Genomic DNA, 19,105 nt, shown 5'->3' with positions numbered 1-19,105 from the left:
AATTTATAGATCTCAAAACTGAAGTTTATCGGCACTTCAACCTATAGGGAGCTTCTAGGTGTTTTCTGCACCACCTAGAGTACCCACAGAATTGTGGCTTCTACTGGCAACACACATAGGAGAACAAATGAAAGAGAAACAAGGGACAGGAAAAAACCTGGAAAGGGTGATACCAAATGGACACAGGTAGGGGAGATGGAATGCTAGAAGTGTTCTCCAGGGCAAGGGGAGCTGCTGGGCTCAAAATTTTACTTTCACTGCAATTGTAGGCATTGCCATTCAAATGGTGTGCATGCATCATGTGATTGTGCAAGGAGAGCCTTACCTGGCCCCCACCAATATTTTATTCAAGTCAGCATCACTACTTGAGAAGTTCAGGATGTCTGAATTCAGGGGTCAGGACACCCATGGAGACAAGTTACGTGAAAGATAGCAAGTAGAATGCACTGAGTTCAAAAATGCTGAGATCTTTCCGTCAGCTCTGGGTAGTCTGTTGTATCTGTCCCAGTGGAGCAGACCGGACATTGCTTTTGCTACCAATCTGCTCAGCAGGGAAGCTACAAACCCCAGTGTGAGTGCCTGGAATGGTATCAAGAGGGTGCTGCGTATCTGCAGGATACCAAGGATTTCTGTCTCAAGCTGTCAGCTAAGGGTGACTCCAAGCTGACGTGCTGGACAGATAGCGATTGGGCGAATCTGGCTAACAGGAAGTCCGTATCTGGGATGGTGGTAAGGTTTGGGGACTCTTTGGTTGGGTGGAAGTCCTGGTGTGCTGGTCCCGGGGGTTAATCAAGAGGCAAGGTCCGAGTCCAGTCCGTGGTCAATGAAGCAATATGAAGGCAGTCCATAAAAGTCAAAAATGGGTGCAGGGTAGGGTTCAGGCAGGAACTGGGCCTAGCTGGCTTTTATATGTCCAGAGGCATAGGGCGGCCCTGATCCTCAGATGACTCGCCTCTCCTGGCCTGGAGGCGAGCACTCCTCCTGCGGGAACTTAGTTCCCTCTGCCTCTCTGCCCTAAGCCTCTGTAGCTCAGGAGAGGCTGGAGGGTTACCGGACCCAGAGGCAACTCCAGCTTCCTCGGACGGGGCTGAGAGTGGAGCACCTGCAGGCAGTGGGTCCTCCATCACCTCAGGAGCCAGAGCAGACTCAGCTGATGCCTGCACCTGAGGATCCAGCACAGGTGAGGACCCTTCAGGCTCATGCCCCAACCCTGGCTCAGCTGGTTCTGGAGGCAGGGAATCCTGTGCAGGCTGGGACTCCTCAGGTTCAGCATCTGAATCCGAGTCCCAGGCCATTACACCCGGAAGCAAAGTCTCCTTGCGCTTTACTTTACTGAAGCTGAATTAAGTGTGCTGTCTGAGCTTTGCAGGGAATTGGAATTCTATATTTGTTTGGTTCAAGAAATCTGCAGGGATTGTTGTTTGCCAGTCGCGGTGTAGGAGGACAATCAACCCTGTCCGAAGCTGGCAGAGTCTGGGCAGTTTAAGGCCAGAACCAAACACCTAGACATCTGTTTCCAGAATGTGTGTCAGAGTATCCAGTTAGGCTTGGTGAGATTGCAGTACTGCCCAAGCCAGAAGAACCTGGCAGATGGGTTCATGAAAACTTTGAGCTTTCAGCGTCATGGGGAGTTATGTAAAGGTCTGTGTTTGGGGTAAGTGGTGAAACGTACGAGCCCCCAGCAGTGCAGGACGAGAGGGGGTGTGATGGGGAATCAGAGTTTACAGGGTTAACAGCTCAGAACCCATCGTCCTGCCTGTTCTGGGGAGGAGCTGTCTCCAACTTCTGGAGAAGCTGTTTGTTTGTTCTGTCTGACTTTCGCTTTTGCTGCCGAGCAAGGAAGCAAGATGCCTGCTGTCTCGGATGGTTTATTTTTACTGTTCTGCTGTAAATAAAGCTGTTAGTTTAGAAGAACAGTGTGTGGACTCTTATCTTCTGCAAGCTTAAACACCAAGTGGCTAGCGCTGTGCACACTCTGCTACAAGTACGGAAAGCTGAATGGAACACAGGGAAGTGTGCCAGACTCCACAACACTTTGCACCTCCAAGGAATCTTCACCCAACTGGTGGGTCGGACCCTTCTGTGGTGTAAATGTGGTGAACCAGTTCCATCTTCCACAAAGGTTTGCCTTAGACTTTGTACTGGAACAAAGTCTGTGGCCCCGATTCCTGGGCCCATAACCATCTAAGGATCATCCTACTCGCATGTAGGACTCTAGCAGAGACACATGCCCGACTGGCAGTGAGCACTCAGGGCTGATTTCCTTCAGAATGGAGAGGTTTGATCTTCTTGCAGTCCATGGGACTCTCAAGAGTCTCCTCCAGCACCATAATTCGAAAGCATCAATTCTTTGAAATAGTACCTCGGCATAAAATCTTTGCTTCAGGATGAGAACAGAAATTGTGCTTCGGCGGGGCGGCGGCAGCGGGAGGCCCCATTAGCTAAAGTGGTGCTTCAGGTTAAGAACAGTTTCAGGTTAAGAATGGACCTCTGGAACGAATTAAATACTTAACCCGAGGTACCACTATACCATTTTTACATTTATTTTTTAAAAGGTTGATTTTTAAGTCATGGTAGTGTGTGAGCAAATACTCCACATCTCCCAAACTTTCAGGAGCAGGACTAAGGGGTGAAATGAACCCTCCCCCCCGATCCCCAAAGTTTGAGGGAAAGGGTCTATCGCCCTTCTTCTTATCAGTTATTTCCACCTAAGAAATGGGAAGAAAGCAGCTGCTCATGCTAAGCGCAGGGTTTGTTGGGGTTGAGATTAATGAGCTGACTGTGGTATGATTTGTCAGCAATGAATATTATTTGTTCTTATCTGGAAGTGAAGTTACATTTGAAACAATACAGAAGTAGTCAAAGGGAATTTCCTAGGAAGTCTTTTATTCAGTCTCACCTACAATCATGTGTGCTGAACACACAGAAACACATAATGTGAAATTACTCCAAATAACACTCAACACATGCAAGCAGATGAATGGAATAGTACACATGATTTTCCCACTGTCTTTTTAAAAAACATTGTTTTTATTTATTTTCATGGTACAGAGATAAATTTTGAGAAAGCAATAGTTACAACAGTAAACAACAAATAACATGTCCTGATGAAATTGCAGACTTTCATCTTGACATGTGTTAAAGTTTCATTTGATTATTTTAAAAGATCATGCAATATTTTCTCATGAGTGATGGGTGCAACAGTCTTGACAATATATGTATTCAATAAACATTTGCCACCTGTTATAAAGGGAATATGGAATGTGTAGCCCAACCTTCTTGATTTCCCCAGGCCAACAAAATTTAAGATACTTAAATTGTGGTGCCCAGAATTGAACACAGTATTCTAGGTGGGGTCTGACCGAGGCAGAAGAAAGTGGTACTATTCCTGCCCTTAATCTGATTCTGCCTTCTGCCACATTGGCCTCTGCTCCCCGTTTGGTGTCGTATGCAAATGTGATGAGCATCCCCTCAGGTCCTTCATCCAAGTCATTTATAAAGACGTTGAACAACAACGGGCCCAGGACAGAACCCTGCAACACCACTCTTGTCACTTTTCCCCAGGATGATGAGGAACCATGAAGGAGTCCTCTTGGGGTTCGGTCAGTCAAATCCACCTGTTACCTCATTCAGCCTCATTTTACCAGCTTCCTCACATAAATATCACAGGGGACTTTGTCAAAAGCCTTACTGAAATCATGATGCACTATTTCAACAGCTGTCCCCTGACCAACAAAGTTTGTAACTCCATCCAAAGAAAGGGGAGGAGAGATTTCCCTGGCTTTACTTGTTTTTGGGAAAGCCATGCTTTCATCCTCTATGTTTATATTGTGAAATCTTCAGATGAAGGGCACATAAATTTTAAAAATGATAATAAGTAAGGATATTGACAAGCTGGAACATGTGCAAAGAAAGGCGATTTATTTATTTATTTATTTTGTATAGCATTCGACCCAGTGGTACCAACTGGAATAAAATATTGGGGGGGGCATGTAAGGCCTGCCTTGCACAATCAATGACATGATGCATGTGCGTCACTGGAATGTCAATGTGTACCAACTGAGGGGTGACCCCCTCAAATATTTTAATGGGGGGGCAAAGACCCCTAGGCCTCTAAGGCTCCTATTGTCTACACCCACAGGTCTCAGGACAGTTACAACATAAAAGTACAATATAAAAATAGAAAATAAACATCTGTAAGCTCCGTCCCCACCACATTTTTAAAGGGCATTAGATGTCAATCAGCCAAAAGCCTGGTTGAAAAGCTGTTTATTTGCCTGGCTCTGAAAGTTGTATAATGAAGGGTTTTTTCTGACCTTTGAATGAATTCTTTGATGGGAAGTGAGATGGGAGCTCTTTCTGAAGCTCTTTCCACATACCATGCACTGAAAGGGTTTCTCCCCTGTATGAATTTTTTGATGGGAAGTGAGATTGGAGCTCGTTCTGAAGCTCTTTCCACATTCCACACACTGATAGGGTTTCTCCCCTGTATGAATTCTCTGATGGGAAGTGAGAGAGGAGCTATCAGTGAAGCTCTTTCCACATTCCAAACAATTATATGGTTTCTCCCCTGTATGAATTCTTTGATGGGAAGTGAGAGAGGAGCTATAAGTGAAGCTCTTTCCACATTCCACACACTGATAGGGTTTCTCCCCTGTATGAACTCTTTGATGGGAAGTGAATGAGGAGCTATCAGTGAAGCCCTTTCCACATTCGACACACTGATAGGGTTTCTCCCCTGTATGAAATCTTTGATGGGAAGTGAGATTGTGGCTCTTAGTGAAGCTCTTTCCACATTCCATGCACTTATAGGGTTTCTCCCCTGTATGAATTCTTTCGTGGGAAGTGAGATCAGTGTTCCTACTGAAGCTCTTTCCACATTCCACACACTGATAGGGTTTCTCCCCTGTATGAATTCTCTGATGGGAAGTCAGAGAGGAACTATGAGTGAAGGACTTTACACATACCACACACTGATAGGGTTTCTCCCCCGTATGAATTCTTTGATGGGAAGTGAGATTGCAGCTCTTACTGAAGCTCTTTCCACATTTCATACACTGATAGGGCTTCTCCCCCGTATGAATTCTTTGATGGGAAGAAAGATGGGAGCCCTGACTGAAGCTCTTTCCACATTCCACACACTGATAGGGTTTCTCCCCTGTATGAATTCTCTGATGGGAAGTGAGATAGGCATTATCAGTAAAGCTTTTTCCACATTCCACACACTGATAGGGTTTCTCCCCTGTATGAATTCTTTGATGGGAAGTGAGATTGCAGCTCTGACTGAAGCTCTTGCCACATTCCTTGCATTGATAAGGTTTCTCCCCTGTATGAATTCTCTGATGGGATGTGAGATCAGTGCTCCAACTGAAGCTCTTTCCACATTCCATGCACTGATAGGGTTTCTCCCCTGTATGTATTCTTTGATGGGAAGTGAGATTGCAGCTCTGACTGAAGCTATTTCCACATTCTGCGCACTGATAGGGTTTCTCCCCTGTATGAATTCTTTGATGGGAAGTGAGAAGGGAGCTTGTACTGAAGCTCTTTCCACATTCCATGCACTGATAGGGTTTCTCCCCTGTATGAATTCTTTGATGGGAAGTGAGATTGTGGCTATGACTGAAGCTCTTTCCACATTCCACACACTGATAGGGTTTCTCCCCAGTATGAATTCTTTGATGGGAAGTGAGAACGGTTCTCCTACTGAAGCTCTTTCCACATTCCACACACTGATAGGGTTTCTCACCTGTATGAATTCTTTGATGGGAAATGAGATTGCGGCTGTCGCTGAAGCTCTTTCCACATTCCACACACTGATAGGGTTTCTCCCCTGTATGAATTCGTTGATGGCAAGTGAGATCAGAGCTATTAGTGAATCTCTTTCCACATTCCACACACTGATAGGGTTTCTCCCCTGTATGAATTCTTTGATGGGAAGTGAGGTCAGATCTCTTCCTAAAGCTCTTTCCACATTCAACGCACTGACAGGGTTTCTTTCCAATGAGATTTCTTTGATGGGAAGTGGAATGGGAACTCTGACTGCAGCTATCTCCACACTCCAAATTTTTATGTGGTTTCTCCTTTCTGGGGATTTTGTTGTGGTCACCCTTGTTCTTGGTTTCCAATTCATCATAATCTGCAATGGAGACAAAAAGGGATTAGAGCCTCAGGAATGAATACAGAAGAACGGTATGTTGTTTGTCATTAACCAACATATTTATTATATTAGCCTCAGGAACGAATAAAGAACTGAAGGGAGTTCAGTGTGTTGAGGAGTTCACAAAATAAAGGAAGGCTTGAACTCTGATTAATAAGAATGCACACAGAGGCTTGAACAAGCAAGACTCTGGGAATGGTGCATATAATAATCTCTGTCTCCCTCCACCCCTCGACGCAGGTCGTTTTATTCACAAAAGAACTTTTACTGAGTTTTCGTAAGAACCAATCACATTTCTTCTGAGCATTTCAACAAACCCCACGTGGGGACAAACTTAAACTACCAAAACTAATTAAACACGCACACTTTTGGGGTAAATGAATGAAAACCACAAATGAGTGCATTCAGCAACCCTGGAGGTCATAAACAATGAATACACATGATAAGAAGGATGGCCAGGAGGACAGCGATCATTACCACCTTTATGTGAAACCTGTTTCCTGGCCCTATGATTAACATCCTAAGATTAACATATCAGAAAAGCTACAGCAAAGAAACTGCCCACTGTCTTTGATGACCCAGGACGCCTGCCTGTCTAAGTGTGTACGTGACTTGTGAAGAAAGAGAAATGGAACAGAAATGCAGAGGTGTGGATTGATCAAGAATCATATCAAAATAGTTTAAACCCAGTCAATGCATTGCTTTGATTGCTGACACAGATGGCTTACTCTATATTTGTTATAATTCCTCATAGCAATCCCACCTGATCACTACAGTGTGTGTTTATTACCTCTGTTGTTTGTCATTAACCAACATATCTATTATTAGATTCTGGAGAGTTGTTGAATGTTGCTTTGTTTGATATACAAAATTGTGGAAGCTTTTTGGAAAAAAGTGTATTTCAGAGCTTTAATGGCTTACAACACCACTTCTTTTGGAGTAATATCATAAAATCATATATCAATGAAAAGATAATTTGAGCAAGAACATAATGCAACAAATTTCAATTAGCTGTATTCTATCAAAAATTGTAGCCAAATAACCAGAAATAGGAAGCAGAAGCACTACATGCTTAGGTTGACTTTTGTCAGTGTCTTATGTGCATTGCTATCAAGTTGGCTGGTTTTTCCGTGTTCTTTAATTTAGTGAGTTTGCAGAACATAATAAAATTAAAGAAATGGCACAAAGAGTTGACTGGTTACTCAGAAAGAGATGTAAAATAGTACTATTAAGTGAACAAGGCTACAGTTATGAAAAAATTAATAATAATAATAATAATAATAATAATAATAATAATAATATCTTTATTGTCATTGCCCCCTTCGGGGACAACGAAATTACTTGACTGCTCCATAAAAACACTAATTAATCAATACAGTATAACACAGCAAGGGAGATTAGATGACTTTCAAAGTCCGGGCTTCCCATTCAGGGCCGAGATCGTTCTGGAGAAGAAGCTGTTCTTAAGACGGCTCGTTCTTGTCTTCATCGTCCTGTATCTCCGTCCCGACGGCAAGAGCTCAAAGAGACAGTGACCAGGATGCGATGGATCTTTTACTATGTCCAGTGCCTTCCTATGGCACCTTGTGGCATAAATCTGCTCTAAGGTGGAGAGTGGGCAGCCAACAATGCTCTCTGCTGCCTTAACAACCCTGCACAACCCCATCCTGTCCTGGGTAGTACAGCTTCCGTACCACACACATAAGCCATAAGTGAGCACGCTCTCAATGGCACAGTGATAGAAGGCAAGCAGCAGTTTCTGCGGAAGATGGTTTTTCCTTAGTATTCTCAAAAAGTACAGTCTCTGCTGCGCCTTCTTCACAAGCCCCCTTGTGTTGACACTCCAGACTGGATTAGAAGAAAGATTGGGGAAAACTTAACCAAAGCTGGCATTTCTATATTTTTGAAGAGGTATAAGGAGACTCAGTCACTCCAAAATCAGACTGGTAAAGGCAGGAAAAGGTGCACAACAGCAAGTGATGATCGAAGAATGGAGAGACTGTGCCCACGTGACAGAAGAAAATCATCTGGGTGTATACAGGATGACATGGCGCAATGTAATGTGAAGTTGATTGCAAGGACTGGTCTAAATGCTAGAATTCTAAGGAAAAAGCCATTGTTCTCTCTCAAGCAAAGGTTGAAAAGATTAAACCCATGTTAACTGGACAGCGGTACAATGGAACAATGTTATTTGGAGCGATGAGACCCAAATCTCCTTGCTTGGTAGTGATGGCATGAAATACGGGAGTAGAAGAATCAAAGAAGATTTACATCCTACGTGCATTACACCGACTGTGAAACACCCAGTTAGTGTTATGAAATTGTGTCATTAATGGGTGTCACGGCTATAATTTGGCTGCTGTTTCTTTAATGCTAAAAGAACTAAGTCAGCATGAGTCAGCAGCCTACAATGACTCATGCAACTTTTCTCCTAATTGTACCTGTATATATAGAGTGGTCAATGTTAGTGTTGGGTGTGGGTTGGTTGGTGAAATCTGGTAGTGTTGATGAGTGTACAGTTGGTCAGTTGTTTTGCAGATACAGACTTTTAAGAATAAAAGCAGAAAATACTCTGCAAGTATTCTTGTGGACTCCTTTATGCCGACAAAGGTCTGAGGACCAGGCTGAGGAGACAAAGGAAGTCAGGTCCTTTGCATTTTCATACACTGACAATGGAAATGTAAATTTCCCAAAATACATAAATGAAATACTTGAGCCCAAACTGAAGCGTTCTCCATGTGATCTTTCCCCATATAGTGAAGCATTTACATATGTTTGTATAAATATTTGTTTATTTAATTATTTTATATTTCAACAGAATTCAGCTCTATGTCGTGTTGCTGCTGTGTGCAAAAGGTCGTTTGAAGATAATAATATTCCACTGCTAGAATGGCCTGGGAATAGCCCAGACCTTAACCCAAGTGAACGTCTATGGAGCCGCCTAAAGAAACTTCTTAGTCAAAAGCAACCCAGCAATAAAGCCTAATTAATAGAGGCAATAATTCAGTCTTGGTGTCACATTATTACAGCTGCAGAACTAAAAAACTTGGTTCGCTCCATGCTAAGGCCGTAATTAAAGCTAAAGGTTACCAATGGTTACCAAAGGTTTCACGTTTTTTCTTTATGACTGCTGTTCTAATAAATACTCCCTCATAAAATTTCTTGCATTACATTCTTCATTAAATTATCTTTCCATTGCTATATAATTTTATGGTATTATTCCCCAAAAAGTGGTGTTATGAGCCATCAAATCTCAGAAATACACTTTTCACAAAAGGTATCCACAATTTTGGCCACTAGTATAAGTTGATCATTTTAAAGTTAATGTACTTTTTATATGCGATCAGATTGTTATTATTTATGTATCATGTTTATATGTGTGTTGGAAGCAGCCCAGAGTGGCTGGGGCAACCCAGCCAGATGGGCAGGGTATAAATAAAAATTATTATTTTTACTATTATTATTATCACTGCTACTACTACCTGAGATTCAATAAACCTGGCTCTTCTCTGGGACGGATTTTGTTTGGCCCAGTCATGGCATCCCCTCCATCTCCAATTCCAGTCCTCCCTCTGGTCAACCCAAGACTGACAGCAGCAAAAACAAAAACAGAAAACCTGACAGAAACTACTTATCATTCCTATCAACTCTGAAGCTGAAATTCAGCAGTTCAGACCAGCCCAACTATGGTAGAACTGGAGGAAGATTGTTCACAGAAAAAACTGCAATTTGCTGTTCAAGGTTTCTTGGGGGGTGTAAGGTTCCCAGGAGTTATAGGAGGAGCCATTAATCTCTGTGAAAATATATGAGGTTTGTCACATAGAGGTATTTTTTGAATTTCCTGGCAGATAGGACGATCCCACAGGGAGCCTTACCAAGAGAGGCCACGATCCCACGATTCTCCTCCATGACGTCCTTATGCAGAGCTCTCTGGTCAGGATCCAGCAACGCCCACTCCTCGTCCGTGAAACAAACAGCGACATCTTCAAAGCAGACTGGACCCTAAAAGAAAAAGGGAAATTTCCTCCTCTGAGACAGCAGAAATATAATCTACTCCACAATGCTCTGTTATTTCCTTCCTGTTAATTGCGGCGTTATTTCAATAGGATCGCTTTGCTGCACATTTTAATTATGGGTAGCTATTTTAACGCTTTAATTGAATTCTTTTATTCTGCATTTTAACTAAGTACTCCAGCTTATGTTTACGTTATTCTGCCTACGCAAGCATTCCAGTTTCCCCGATGGAAGGATCCACTTTCTCCTCTCCTCATGAGTTGTTCTGGGGAGGTTCCCTCCCAATGCCCTAGAGCCAAATTCAGGGGTTCATGGGGGCATGGAGAGGGGGAGGAATGGGGGGCAGGCCCCATGTTGCAGCGGATGGGGCTGGCTAGGTGAATCCTGGAAATTATTTGTTATCGTCTGTCCGCTGCTTAGAAGCCTATTTTAGCATTCATTGATGAATATAGAAATACAAGAAGCCTAGTTTGAATGGCCATCTGTCTTGGATTATCTAGCTGAGACTCATGCAATGCAGGGGGTTGGACTTGATGACCCTTGGGGTCCCTTTCAACTCTAGGATTCCATGAAAACTGAAACTACAGATGAATCCTACTGGCGACATTCAGAAGGCTGGAGTCACAGAGTTATCTGGGCAGGAAATCCCACAGTTCACAGCTGGAGTTAACTCTTTATCAGCAAGAGCACGATGTTCACAGACTTGGCTGAGTTTCGGGCCTCTTGAGAACAGCAGCTCATTCCGTGAGCCTCTTCCTCCACAAAAACAGTTGCAATGAGTGAAGGCCCCTGGCTCCCCACAGCTTTCCAAGTCCCCTCCTCTCTGGGGTTTCTGGCAAGCAATCTAACAGTGCGCCAGTGTGCAGCCTGCATTTGCTCCTCCATTGTTAGACCTCTCTTGGCTCTGAGAGACAAGCAGGGAGGGTGGATTCTGGCAAAAGGAGAGGGAGCCACCGGTGGCTCCTCCTTATCCTGACTCACCTCTGACTCTCGACCTTCCTCCTCCCACTCGCCTCCTTCCTCTTCTGCCTCTGATTCTGCACTGCATTCTGCCACAGAGTCTCCCAGCTCACTAAGCCCTGTTTCCCGTTCAGCTTCTGACACCTCCTCTTCCCAGGCTTCTCCCTCTTCTCCCTCTGACCGCCCATCCTTCCTCCACCTCCACTCCTTGGGCTCTGAGCCGTCTTCCCTTCCTGGTTCCCTGGCTGCTTCCTCCCACCACTCCTTTGTGCCCAACCAGTCCATGACATTGCTCCATCCCTCAGCCTCTATCCCCACAAGGCAGCTTCCCCTGACCTGATCTGGTTCCACAGCCGCTGCTTCCCTTCTGCCCTCATGAAAAGGTGGATAAGGAGGTCCTGCTGGCATCATTCTGTCACCTGCAAGGGGAAAAAAGTAAGCAGGATGCCAAGAGTGCCTGCTTCTCTCACAGGTGAAACAGGGCATCTCTAACTACAGATGGGCCCTTGAGAAAGCCATACTTGCTGAGAGCATTTGGATGTTTGTGCCCATTTCATATGTTAGATATGCAAAAATACATCTCCCTTCCTCTGGACCCTTGGTCCCAACAGTCCCCCCGCCCCACCCCTCCACCCCAAAAATGAAAAGAACCCACAGATTAGTTGGAAACCAACAGAATGAGACCAAACGGAGAAAATCCACTTTCCTCCTTACCCAGTGGCTTCTCACTGGTGTCCAACGGAGGCCTCTCTGCCTCACAGGAATCCAGGTTCATTTTTGCAAAGAGAGCCTTTCCCTGAAAAAGAAACAAGGATTCAAAACAGAGAATGATGAGAAATACTAGAAAGAGAATGACAAAGACTTGAAGGGTGCTAGATCTCATTCCATGGATGCTTTCCCAGAAAAAGGATGGGCCAACAGCAGATCATTATGGGATGTTCTCCGTCCTGTTTGGAGCCCCTTGGGAGTATCCAGAGGAAAGTCTCTCTCACCTGCTTTCTCTCCTTTGCCTGACTCAGGAGGAAACCTTCGGCCAGGGCCACTGCCTGCGAACTGGTCTCCGCTCCACAGTCCCTCACCCAGCTCTCCATCTCCGGGGGAAGGACAGCCAGGAACTGCTCCAAGATCACCAGGTCCAGCATCTCAGCTTTCGTGTGCCTTTCTGGCTTCAGCCACTGATGGTCAAGGTGGTAGAGTCGGCTGCAAACCTCTCGGGGTCCTTTGGCCTCCTGGCAGCAGAACTGCCTCACCTGCTGGATCTGCACCTCTGCGCGGAGGGTGTCCTCCTCACCCAGGATCTTCTGCCCAGAGTTTTCCCAGAATCCCCCACTGCTCCCAGTTTGGATGGCATGGCCTCTTCCTGCTCCAGGGCCAGCTGAGTCTTGCTCATCCATCTGTGCTCTCAGGAAGCCTCTGAGAGATCGGAAGGAACCCTTTGATCTTCTGCCAAGTTCTGTCTGTCTTAAGGAGAAGCTGTAGCAAATCCTACAAAGCAAATACAATGTTTTTTTACAGAATTTGTAGGTCGGTAGAAAAAAAAGGTTCCCTTAGCAAGCAAGAGGGAAGAATAAGAGGGAGGAGGAGGAGGAGGAGGAGGAGGCAGCCTCTAGCTCTCCAAGAAGGAAGATTGCAATGCAAAATGTGGAGGCAACTGAAGGGATTTCTGGGAGATGAATCAGCCTGGTTGCTCCTGCCGTCCAGTCAATGCATGAAGTCAGAACCGACTGACATGGAAGTCATTTGTATCTTTTAAATAATGGATGCTTGGCTCTAGTGGGGGTCCTCACCCGGGGGTCCTTAGGAGTTGCTCCCCCCACCACCACTCCCCTGCTTTTGTCTCCTTTTTTTTGCACTTGGACTCTCTGCTGCTCTCAAGACAGACTCCTGGGGTGGGGTCCCTTTTTCTTTGCTCTGAGGGACAACCTGCTGAGGGCCAAGTGAGTTGTGCCAAAAACATCTCCTTTGAAATTTAGGTGGGTAATTTAGTATTAGTATTTTAATAGATAGCTTAACTCCCTGTGAGTTTTTTTGAGGGGGGGGGCTATTCCACCTCCTCGTCCAGCTTTGGAAAACCATTTGCACATGTTACCTCTGTTGTGCAATGATGCTGAGCAATGTCACACAGAGTTAAAGTCCTAGGGACTCCTTTGTTTAAAGAAGGGAGATTTTTTCTGAAAGGGGGGGGCGGAAGAGAATATTATGAAAATGATAATCCCAGAGAGAGAGAGGAGACTCACCAGATCCCAGGAGGGGACAGTGAAGCAGCCCTTGCAGGAGAGACACCAAAGCAGAAAAGGACTGGGGAGGGAGGGGCTTTGGCTCTGGAGGACCTGCCCCCCCCTTGCTTCCTGTCCTCTCTAGGAAGGCAGCTCACTTCCCTTTAACCCTTGCAAAGCCAAGTCCCCCCAGCTCAGCCCTCTCCCGCTTGGCAGAGCCTCAGCTTTTTATTATTTTTAATGGATGGGGGGGGCAGGTGCCCCCCTGGCTACGCCAAGGGCCAGATACCCTTTTGGGGTGAGGCTCTTGGTTGGACTCTGAGCATCTCCCTCCCTTCATCAAGAGATCTCAGAGACATTTAAAACACAGAACACATGAGACGCAGACTGATGATCCACGTGTTACAGACCAAACGTCTGTACCCCTGCCCAAATGGGTGGGATAAGCCACCCACCCTTCCCCCTCCCGGTCAATAGCCAGTCACGTAGCATTAATTTAATCCAGGTCTCTCTCCTGGTTAGCCAACTCCGTATCAGATTGGCAGCCCAGCTGGGTTAGCCTCACTCGACCTGAAGGAAAGAAAGAGCACCGCTTTCGCAGGTAGCGCCCGCACACACACACAAGAGAGAGGTGCGCGCGCCTTTGGAACGAAGCTGACGCACTTCTCGCCCAGCGCCCCCTCAGCGACCACTCCGGTGGTCGGAGGCGCCTATTCTCCTGCCACCTCCCCCCCCCCACTTGGCTGCCCGTGTGCGCCTGCTATTGTCCACGCCTGCCGTGCTCCTAACTCCAAACGCCCCGCTGTTCGCCGCCAGCTCAGCTCATTGGGCCGCGGGAGTTGGTGCTGCGCCCCCGGGCTTCCGGCTTCTGGCTGCTTTCCACAAGCCTTCGGAGCCCGGCGGGAACTCCAGCGGGCTCCGAAGGCTTGTGGATAGCTTCCTGAAGCCTGGAGAGCGAGAGGAGTCGGTGCGTACTGACCCCTCTTGCTCTCCAGGCTTCAGCGAAAGCCTACATTCGCCCCATAGGACGCACACACATTTCCCCTTCATTTTCGGAGGGGAAAAAGTGCGTCCTATAGAGCGAAAAATACGGTAATTGTGGATGGAGGACTTGACCTGACATGTGTAACAGAGACTTGGTTGGATGAAGCAGATGGGCCTGTTCTTGCCACTGTTTGTCCACCAGGTTTCTCTTATGCACAGCAAACCAGGTCATGTGGGCAGGGAGGGAGGGTTGCAGTGATTTTTAGGAAGTCATTAGTTTGTACCAGGTGTCCTATTGGGAAGACACAGTTCTCTGAGTGCATGTTCTGGAAGTTGGGCAATAGGGGCAGTACAGGATTTCTTTTGGGGTACCAACCTCCCCGCTACACCAAGGATTTCCTGCTTCAGGTTGTGGTGGATGTTCTCCTGGAGACACCTAGATTAGTTGTCCTAGGGTATTTTAACATCCATGCTGACATGACCTTACAAGGGGGCTGTCCCTCAATAAGTTTGGCCCAACTCATAGTCACAGACATGCCTTAGACCTGGGGTTCACCTCTATGGATGTGGGTGATCTGACACTAAGTGAAACTGAAACAAAAGAAGTGCCTTGGTCAGATCACTTCCTGGTGCAACTGGACTTCTCTGTGACGCTTCCCCTCTGCAGGAAGGTGGGACGAATTCAGAAGGCCCACCCCCGCCACTTAATGGATCCAAATAGTTTCCAGAGAGTGGTTGGGGATGTTTTATTCCATGTTGATGACCTTTCAGCTGATTCCCTGATGTCCCGCTGGAATGTAGAGTTAACTGGGGTATTGACTGGCTTCAAAGCGCCCTCTCCGATTGCATGGAGCCCGGACAGCCCCATGATTTTCCCCAGGGCTGAGGGCAATGAAGCTGCTGGGAGAGATCATCAGGGAGGTTGGGCTGGGTGTTCTTCATTATGCAGATGATACCCAGCTCTACCTCTCCTTAAAATCAGAACCAGTGAAGGTGGTGAAGGTCCTGTGTGAGTGTGTGGAGGTGGCTGGAGGATGAATGTATCTAAAAGCCCTTCACACATGGCTATGTACAGTGGTACCTCTGGTTGCAGACAGGATCCATTCTGGAGCTCCAGTCGGATCCCGAGGTTTCTGCAACTGGAGGTGCCGCTTCTGTGCACACTAGCACACTTCTGCACATACATGCAGCGCATAGAGTGCTCCTGCGCAAGTGAATGTGGCGAAACCCAGAAAAACACTTCCGAATTTGCTGGGTGCGTATCCCAAAGGATACGTAACTGGAGGTGACTGTAAGTAGAGGTACCACTGTATTAGGAACACAGCCATACATTCTTGTGTGTGTATGTTTCTATTTGCAAACTACCCCCGTCTCTGAGCGGTGAGACTCCAGGGATCCCTGGCCCATCTTCGGTTTCCTTGGAACGAAGGTCAGCGGACAGTGGTGTCTTTACGTTATATGGCCAATTCTGGATCCACATGTCCTTCCACAGTGGGGACATTGTCTGGGCAGTGTGGATTTGCCAAGTGTGCCTTCCTCTTGGCACGGTTTTCCTTTGCGTCCTGAGTTTGAGTGTCTTCAAAGCCCATGACACCTTTGGTAAAGGCTGTTCTCCAACTGGAGTGCTCGCAGGCCAGTGTTTCCCAGTTGTCAGTGTTTATACTATTTTTTTTTAGATTTGCCTTGAGACAGTCTTTAAACCTCTTTTGTTGACCAGCAGCATTACGCTTTCCATTTTTATGTTCGGAATAGAGTAGTTGCTTTGGAGGACGTCAGGCATCCGCACAACATGACCGGTCCAATGAAGTTGAAGTTTCACTTTCTGCCGCTCCCCACTCTCTTCTTAGGGAATGCTCAGAAGCATCGGGAAATGCTCTCCCTTTGTAGCACATAAATCAAGGGCTACATTCTCGGCAAAGGCTTGCCGCACCAAGCAGCTCTTCTCACTCTGTCGAAAAGCAGCTTTTCCCATTCCCTCTACGTAACTCAGGGACTGGGATTTTTACCCCTTTCAAAAGGTTCATTCCACAGCTTAGCTCAAGCTGGAACTACCTTTTACTGTCCTTATCAGAGGGCCGTTACAAATCAAGGGGTCTGCTGCTTCTGCTGGCCAATTAGTGCCTGGCAAGAACTGGAACTGAAGTTACATTTGAAGCAATACAGAAGCAGTAAAAGGGAATTTGCTAGGAAGTCTTTTATTCAGTCTCACCTGCAGTCATGTGTGCTGAACACACAGAAACACAGAGTGTATCTGAAGAAGTGTGCATGCACACGAAAGCTCATACCAAGAACTAACTTAGTTGGTCTTTAAGGTGCTACTGGAAGGAATTTTTTTATTTTGACACAGAAACACATAATGTGAAATTACTGGGAGTTACAGCCTCCAAATAACACTCAACACATGCAAGCAGATTAATGGAATAGCACACATGATTCCCCACCTCCTTTGAAAAATCATTGTTTTTATTTATTTTCATGGTACAGAGATAAATTTTGAGAAAGCAATATTTACAACAGTAAACAACAAATAACATGTCCTGATGAAATTGCAGACTTTCATCTTGACATGTGTTAAAGTTTCATTTGATTATTTTATTTTATTTTAAATGATATTTATTAAAACAAAAGAATTTTTTAAAATTACACAGAAAAACAGACAAAATTACAAAAAAGAAAAAAAGAAAAAAATAAGAGAAAAAATAAAAAATAAAAAATAAAACCATCCCTTTCAAATTCTCCAATTTCCATTACCTTCTTTTCACGACCTCCTCCTCCTCCCATCTCTTGTATCTTAATTAGTAATTGTCACAGCAAATCCTTTCCATAATTCATAATATTTTATCATTGCATTACCTTACTCTGTTCTCATTTTGTCTTATAATAACGACCTTAGAGCTTAAAACTTAAATCTTTTTTACCAACTTCTCATAACCATTAACTTTTTGCCAAATTCTTTAAACATTTTTACAAGAGCCAAATAATTTCATTTCAACATTTTCCCAACATTCGTAAAGCATTTCTATTAATAATAATTCTTCGGATTACACCGGACAAGAGTGTACACAGAGACTGAACATGGAGCCTGGCACACTTCCGTTGCGAAACTCTGCAAGCTATCCGTGCCTCCTGCAAAAGTCCTGCTCAGGCCTCTTTCTCTTGCCGGTAGCAGAGCGAAACACAGCGGTGAGAAGCAAAGTGCAGCACGTGTGGAATAAATCAGAGCAGACACAAGGCAGTCCTTATCTCCTCTTGGCTTTAATCATGTAGAATAACATCATAAATTCAGACCTGGCGAGAACTGACACATTCTCCCTTTCGCATGGCGTCCGAGAGTCAGACTGAAACACACGGAGTCAAACCCCTCCCTTAAGTGTTTCTAACCACGCCTCAGGAAAGAGACGTCACCAGAACTCTTTAATTCTGTGAGTTCTGAAACCATTAACACCCCCTCTCGTCACGAATCCTGAGGGAAACTGTGAACCCCTATTTACAGACCTCTTTGAGTTCAACTCACCTCCCATTGCCTTTTGCCTCCCACTGGCATCTATCCCAGGCAATTGTTGAATCCCTTCCACACTCCCAGAATCACACTGTGCGAAACCAACCCACGCACTGGTGACCTGAAACCTCTCCGGTGGAATCCCCTTTGTGGTCCGAGTTGACCGCCGGAGCACAACCTCGGGCGCTCCTCCTGACCCACCGGGGTCAGCAAGTGTGTCTCCAGCAAGCTCAGAAGACTCCCCCTCTGACTTGCTGCGTCTTCGGGCCTCCCGCACTTGGCTAACAGGAGATGAAGGCTCACTCTTGGGTTCCCTCTTAACCTGTGGAGAAACCCACCCCTGTGCTTGACCATCATCGGCAACCTGGTCTTCAGCAACAGGCTCCGCCTCTGCCTCTCCTTCCTCCCTTTCTTCCTCCTTTTCCTCCCCCTCAGAATCGGACAGACATTCTGAGAGAAAATCAGGACCATACCTAGGCTGTGACCAACCACCCTGCTCAAAGAACTCAGCATGTTTGCTGACCAGCAGCGTGGTCTGATCACCCTCTGGGTATGCAAACTTCCACCCATTTGTTGCAGGATCATACCCACAGAAGATCATGTCCTGGTACCTAGGACCACCCTCCTTCCGTTGCGCTGTTGGTATTGGCACTGAAGCCTTGGAACCAAACGAACGGAAGAAATGCACCTGTGGCTTCCTCTTGTGCAACAGAAAATACGGTGTGTCACCTACATCGTGATTGTAGGACCTGTTAAAAACAAAGCTGGCAAACTTCCCAGCCTCACTCCAAAAGCTCTGAGGCAGCCCAGAGTCACACAGTAAAACCCTGACAACTTCAGCCAGTGCTTCACTCCTGTGCTCTGCCACGCCTCTCTCTTGAGGAGACTTTGCACCCGTCACCTGGTGACGAATTCCTTTTTCCTTGAAGAACTCCTTCAGAGCAGACCCAGTGAACTGTGACCCACGGTCGCTCCTGAACTCTTGCACCTTGGTGGAGAACCTTAGTTCTACCTCCGCAACCCAATCCTGGATGAGTTGCGCCGCCTCTCTCTGCGACCTGAGAGAAAAAGACCATAAATTCTGAGTAAAATCATCCGATATCAGTAGCAGATATCTGGCCCCACCCAGACTCTCACACTTCATTGGTCCTGTAAGGTCTGTGTGAATCAACTCAAAAGGTTTTGTGGTTACCCTCTTTACCCCGGGAAACCTGCACCTTTGAACCTTGCTGCATGCCCTGCACACTAGGGATCCCTCACATGGCGTGATTTTAC

At 45.9% G+C, this 19,105-nt stretch overlaps 2 protein-coding genes across 3 annotated transcripts in view; one reads left to right on the top strand and one right to left on the bottom strand.

Moving 5' to 3' along the window:
* Positions 1 to 19,105, top strand: part of LOC308475059 (uncharacterized protein) — a 343,827-nt gene that overhangs the window by 94,319 nt on the left and 230,403 nt on the right. The window lies entirely within an intron of this gene.
* Positions 2,870 to 19,105, bottom strand: part of LOC308475087 (uncharacterized protein) — a 171,835-nt gene continuing 155,599 nt past the window's right edge. Inside the window, exons 6-7 of the mRNA XM_081001920.1 lie at positions 10,033 to 10,159; positions 2,870 to 6,136 (exon numbers count right to left, since the gene is read on the bottom strand). Coding sequence (XP_080858046.1) covers positions 4,242 to 6,136; positions 10,033 to 10,159 — 2,022 coding nt within the window. The 3' untranslated portion in view covers positions 2,870 to 4,241. The remainder of the gene's footprint in view (positions 6,137 to 10,032; positions 10,160 to 19,105) is intronic.

Source organism: Podarcis pityusensis, assembly GCF_964106645.2.
Source record: "Podarcis pityusensis genome assembly, chromosome: 4".
Taxonomy (NCBI): domain Eukaryota; kingdom Metazoa; phylum Chordata; class Lepidosauria; order Squamata; family Lacertidae; genus Podarcis; species Podarcis pityusensis.
Note: the sequence above shows the minus strand (reverse complement) of the source record. Positions and strands in the feature narration are given on the sequence as shown.